This window comes from Benincasa hispida, chromosome 8 (assembly GCF_027475165.1).
Source record: "Benincasa hispida cultivar pf3 chromosome 8, pf3_genome.v1.1, whole genome shotgun sequence".
NCBI lineage: Eukaryota > Viridiplantae > Streptophyta > Magnoliopsida > Cucurbitales > Cucurbitaceae > Benincasa > Benincasa hispida.
The window spans coordinates 28,806,424-28,812,586 of NC_143485.1; the positions used below are offsets into that span (position 1 = coordinate 28,806,424).

General features: G+C 35.6%; 1 protein-coding gene across 1 annotated transcript; it reads right to left on the minus strand.

Annotated features, from left to right (window-relative positions):
• Positions 1 to 302: 302 nt before the first annotated feature.
• Positions 303 to 5,192, minus strand: LOC120083854 (proteasome subunit alpha type-2-A). The gene is made up of 11 exons (XM_039039741.2): positions 4,964 to 5,192; positions 4,796 to 4,872; positions 4,271 to 4,335; positions 4,130 to 4,176; positions 3,558 to 3,633; positions 2,947 to 3,014; positions 2,690 to 2,759; positions 2,112 to 2,197; positions 1,797 to 1,859; positions 1,108 to 1,173; positions 303 to 624 (listed from the first exon to the last, which is right to left on the minus strand). The coding sequence occupies exons 1-11, from the start codon at positions 5,002 to 5,004 to the stop codon at positions 576 to 578; spliced, it is 708 nt and encodes a 235-aa protein (XP_038895669.1). The 5' UTR covers positions 5,005 to 5,192; the 3' UTR covers positions 303 to 575.
• Between the last annotated feature and the right edge of the window lie 971 nt (positions 5,193 to 6,163).

Below are 6,163 nucleotides of genomic sequence, written 5' to 3' on the forward strand. Positions count from 1 at the left end.
TAAAGATAATTTTACTAGTAGTATAGAAATTTTCTCAGAGTTCTGGTGGCAAGGCTCCAATCAGCCACTCCCACCTTCGGCAAGTAGCTGCAATCCTTGCCCCCTTCTCCAATTTCAAATTAATTTTTCACTTTTGAAAAAAATAGTCACATCATCCCTCTATTTAGTTCAAAATTGGTCCGGTCATCATCTAAGTCAGCTTTCCATTCACATAATCACTATTCAGGTGGAGCAAAGGAACGGCAGTAGAACTTGAGGTTCAGCCCAAAGAAAAGAAATGGTGTTGGAGGAGCACAAATCAATGTAGAAATTCCAACAATTTTATAATTATAAAACAAGAAAACTTCTCCACAGCGTTTCAAATCCAAGCATGCATAATTCTTTTAACTAACATACAATGGTGGATGTATTGCGCAACCTAAAATGTCCATAGAAGGAGCCAACAAATTTTCTTCATAATTTTGGCAATGGCAGTGCCAGGCGTCATCAAAGTTCACAGGCTGCTACTTCACTTCAAAATCAAACAGTCACAGTTTGTCTTTAAAAGAAATTTCCTTTGCAGACAAACATATTGCTTACTCTACTTCAGCCAAGTAATCATCAATCTCAGCAGGGGTTAGTACTCTGCAAACAAATATTATAGGCATACCAGAAGTCAGTATGAATCGCAACCGTTTCTGATAAAAGTTGGAGAATCAAGCTTGAAGGTAGAGAAAAGATCCAAGCCTAAAATTGTGTGCAGAAAATGGACAGGAGAAGATGAATGACATAGACGTAACCATCAAAATTCTTTTGAACTATAATCATCAGACTCAGCTTCATTGCAATTAAAAACTATGCATATATACAAAAACATTTTTGGACCTTCAAAGGAACTCGCTAATATATAAAAGATCAAGATTTTCGAGTTTCAAGTGTTATTATATTCAAAATTAACTTGGTAGGTTTCTATACTTTAACCTCGCCAATTTCCCAATGGTACACTCACAATGAAGCATATTAGGATTATAGCCTAATATACAGTTCAACTATGGCCCGAGGGTTTTGAAGCTCAAACCAAGGGATACGGTTTTTATTTCCAGTAAAACAGAATAGGAGGAGACCAACCTGAATTTCTTATCTGTGCCAATTATTCCAATTTCAATGTTTTTGCCTGAGATCTGACCTTCAAATCTACGGAAGTACACAAAACATTGCCAACGATTAGCCATAAAATAAGAAACAATAATATTTGCTGTAAGCGGTATGTGGCAAATTATACATAATTTAAAAAACGAGGATTTTAAATTTAGATCACTTGAAGAACTTGTCAGAGAATGAATAATATTTAGCTTAAAACACTTTTACCAATCACCAAGCGGCGTTGTGGTGCTACAAGGTTATGAAGTTTTGCATCTTTTAGATACTTGTTCTTTTATGTAAACTAAGGCCTACGAACGACATAATATCATCTTGAGACTCAGACCTAGCCTATGTAAGAGGCTTTTAGAACACTGTTTAGTCTTTTAAAAGCACATGCCATTTGAATTTGAGTTCATATTTTAAACAATAAGTAAATAGATTAAATTTTGTAGGAAATAACTCCCTAGTTGTTAAGATTTCTGCGGATAATAATGAAAAAAGGACGTAACTTCTCTATGTCATCACTACAATATCCACATCCCGTACATGCTACCATTTCATAGCATCTCCTTCCCATGAACTAATCCTCACTAAATTCTTCAAGATAGAGAGAGAACGATATACGTAGAAATCAAGTTCATACATTAAATGAGATTCTTCAAAAATATACATACCCCTCTTTTAAGGTTAAGATAGCAGTGTGGACGGCATCATCAAGCTCCATATCATCGGTATACCTAAATTAGAAAGTAAGATCACCAAAACTGTCAAGAAAATTGGACAAGTGGCACCAGAAATCAAAACAACCTGCAAAACGGTCTGTGGTATGATACTTGGGAGCATTTAAATCATAGGCAATGGATAATTTTAACTTAAGTTTGCCTTGGGTTCTATTTAATAAACTAGAAAGAATAATTAATGCAAAATCTGATGCAGAAAACGCTTACTTTGGCTAAAGAACTCAGGTCATAGAAAAATAGAACAGATACCTTTTTTCTAGGAATGTTTTGGCGTTAGAAACATTCTTCCCCATTGCAGAGGCTTTCCAAGAGAAATATGAGCCAGATGGATCCACCTAGAGATAAATTATTCCATTCAAGAAGAAAAAAAAATTGAAAAATGGCTTCTCAGTGATGCTAGAAAAAGTTCACAACTTTCTGTAACTATATCTATCACACACTGACACACACACACATATTAGAGCAACGTTGTAGCACAGAGACTTGATTGTGAAAACAGCAGGTACACGCAGGCTTTTTTGTAGGCATTCTCATTTTTTTTTTTTTTTTTTAAAAATAATAATAATAATATTGGAAACAAATATTTCATTGAAAAGATGAAACTATTGTGTGCTCATCCGCATTCACTGAGCAAACAAACAGCTCATTCAAGTGTCTCGGATACAAAATATAATATTCAAAAGGTGGGTTCCTGAATTTTCATTACCAAGTTTACATTAAACTAAAACTACGATATGGATGTAAAAGACAGTGAATTGTAAAGTTAAAAGCATCTTAAGTCAGCATTTAGTGTGTTATTATTTTATCAAGACATGAGAGATAATAACCTGGTACAATTGAGGACCATTGTCATCAAACCCAGCAACCAGCAGAGATACTCCAAAGGGCCTTACACCACTAAAGACAAGGAGAAAATAAAATAAAATAAAACTTTAGAATCAATTGAAATTGAAAAGATATATTCAGGCAAAGAGCCCCCAAGTTCCAGTCTAAGTTTTTGGCAAGTTAGGCAAGACCAATTTGTATCAAGCTTCCATTTAAAATCTAGAGTTTAAACAACTTTCCAGGAAAGAATTGTGGTTACCCAGATTGGGTGAACTCCTGCATTACAGCTGCTGTTTCCCTCACAAGTTGCGTGACCGGAATCGGTTCCTAAGATACATTTTACACAAGTTACAACCATGTGAAGAAAATCATAAATACAATTATGAACAATCAGGAATCACATACTCTAACATGAATGAAAAGATTATGTACAGTTCTCAAGAAGGAAAATAAGTCAACAATGCAAATTTTTGCAAGAATTTGAAAATCTCAGCCATATTGAAGAAAATCAACATGAAACTCATAATCTTATTATTTGAAAAGACAAGAAGAAAGGGTACACACACATATAAAGGCCAAACTGAGGGGAAGAATAGAACACCCTAAGAGTTGGAGGTAGAGAGAAAGAGCACCAATAAAAAGTAATATTTTGACAATCAGCCAATAATTGTTTTATCCATATTCAAGAAGCATGTGCAAGAAGTGTACCAAATAGTACACTGATTACACAAATTGAAGGGTACTTCAGTTACAAAGAAAACCTCACATGTACCTAGTGTATCAAATTAACTTATGGAAGACTGAATACACAAACTAAAGAGAGTTTTAGTTAAGAAGAAATTTGACATAAGGGTGGAAACCTCATTGTACCTTGTACAGCCTGTGGTATTGCTCTGCCTGCTTTCTACTTTTTCTGACCAGAACTCTAAAATCAGGACCCATGCCACTGTAGGAAAAAACATCAAAATAAAAAACCTTGAAGATGCTTACTTAGGAAAAGAATGAATGCTAAAAATAGATTGACCCACATATCAACTCTGTCCAACTTCGAATATTAATGACCATGGAGATACATATTTAAAGGCAAAACATGACAATTTAAAAGAATAACACAATTTATTAGCAGCACCAAATAAAAAGGTAAAACCACAATTTTTATTGATACTAAGTAAATAAGCTCCTTCCAATTAAACAAAGATTTTTTTCTCCAAAAGGCTACTCTATGACCCATAATGTTTGCTAACAGGGGACTGTATTTACAGACACAATGTTTGGTGCTCAACTTACAAGTTACAAAAAAAGCAGAGTAAATCACAAAGACAGCACATATATAACGACTAGTAACAGCAGTCTGAGAACACTCCAAAAGAAGTATATCCATGAGAGAGAAACACAGCAGAAAAGTAATATCTCCTGTTGCCAAGAGGTGAAGAAAATCAAACCTGTAAACAACTCCAATATTTGGTGTAAGAGATTGTATCTTTTGAACCTGAGACAAAGAAAGCGTCATAAAACTATAATGTGAACCATGAGAAATGGTTTAAAGAAGTCGGAACTTATAATTACTAAATTCAGTTACGTACAGATGTTTCATCAACCAAGATAGAAGGTAGTTTCTTCTCAGTCGCAATGACTACACCATTGGCAGCTGCAAGGAAGAAGGTATACCCGTCAATAAATACTTCAACACCCTTTCCACGCATAACCAGAGTTATAATCACCAACCACATAAATGCAACTTTCCAAGTTCAATTAAGTAAAAACAGACAAACTCATGCGTGAATAAGCCGCCATGCTAACTATGCGATCAAATAAGCATGATCAATTGATCTAAGACAACAAATTCTATAGTGCTTGAGATCATAATCCAAGAAACAACTTCTTTATCCAAAACCCTGACAATTCTTAATAAATCATGATGTTCCCATGAAGCAACATGAAAACACTGCTACAATGAACTGGGACGAACTCGATAAAAACAAAAACCCAAATGTGCTCAAACCCCAGAAGATCAATTAAACTAAACATTCATTCGGCGTCGAGAAATGAGCTCCTGTGGAGCGGCAATTACGAATTAAACTAAACATCATAATTTCAAGTCAAGATACCTTTGATACCGAGAGATGTCTGACCAGATCCAACCGCAGTCAAGGCGTGCTCGATCTGCACAAGCTTGCCCGAAGGACTGAGGAAAAGCACAAAAACAACAGCGTTAGAAGGCAGAATCGAGTAGGGGAGAGAGAGAGAGGAAGAGAAGGGGGAGTTGAGGAAGAGACCTGAAAGTGGTGAGAGAAAAAGAATACTGGCTGTCTCCCATGGCGTCTTGCAAAGAGTAAGTGAAGAATCGAAGAAGAGGTTCTGAAATGGGAGTTCTCAAGGAATGCCGGAGAAAAGCACAGCTCTGATACTAAAAAGCGGGGGATTTCTTGTTGCCGAAGAAGGCTTCGTTCGTCGACGGGCCCTTTGTTTTACCCTGGGCCTTACGGTTCTTGCTCTTGATGATTTGTTAAGAAAAAGTTTTTATTTATTTATTTATTATTATTATTATTATTATTTGGCAAATATCAATTTATACCATTATATTTTGGGCTCTATCGGTTAAAATCCCGAACTGATAATTATAACAATTTAATTTAAGATTATTTTTTTTAAAAAATGAAGTGAAATTTCATTTAAGACCAAATAGTTAAACAGAAGGACAATCCCTTGAGCTAGATAGGAGTTGGAGAAGCTTTAACTCAAAGACCTCAGTTTTTTGTTTGTTTATAACTAATTTTGTAAACGGTCAGCCGGTATATTCTATAAATACCACTGATTTTAAATTCAACACAGAGAGTTATCATCATTTTCCTTAGTTTTCTGTAAACAACAAAACTGTATGCAATCTTCATAAGTAAAAAGAATTTAGATCTTCCCGTGGACAATCTTACCGAACCACGTAAGCACCATGTCTTCATCTTCTTGCCTTATCTTTCTTGTTCATACGAGTGTTTTCTTTACTGCAAATCGAGTGCCATTCATTCATCATTCAAATCGCATTGAGTAATCTGAATATCGAGTCAATCGTACATTGTTCATCGCTATCAAGTAGCTTCAAGTTCATCGTTGTCACCTTCGAGTCACACCGAGTATCGTTCAAGAACCGTCGAGTACAATCAAGTATTAGTTCGGTTGTCATCAAGTCCATCGAGGATTTACACAGAGACTCGTCAGACAAAGAAGGGAATTCTCATCGAGGATCAAGTAGGAAGACATCGAGCATCGAGTGCCGAGTATCGAGGATTTGACAGAATATTTCTGAGCCATTTCTTCATCTTTTCAGCGTTGATCTTGGGTATTTGGGCCTTGTGAAGAGTGGTTAGCCCAAAAATTTGTGGTATCAGAGCATTTAAAGATCATCAAGGTCAACATTCTTGGAGCATCAAGATACTCAAGAAATCAAGACTCGATACTCGATCAGATTAGAAATGGTTGTT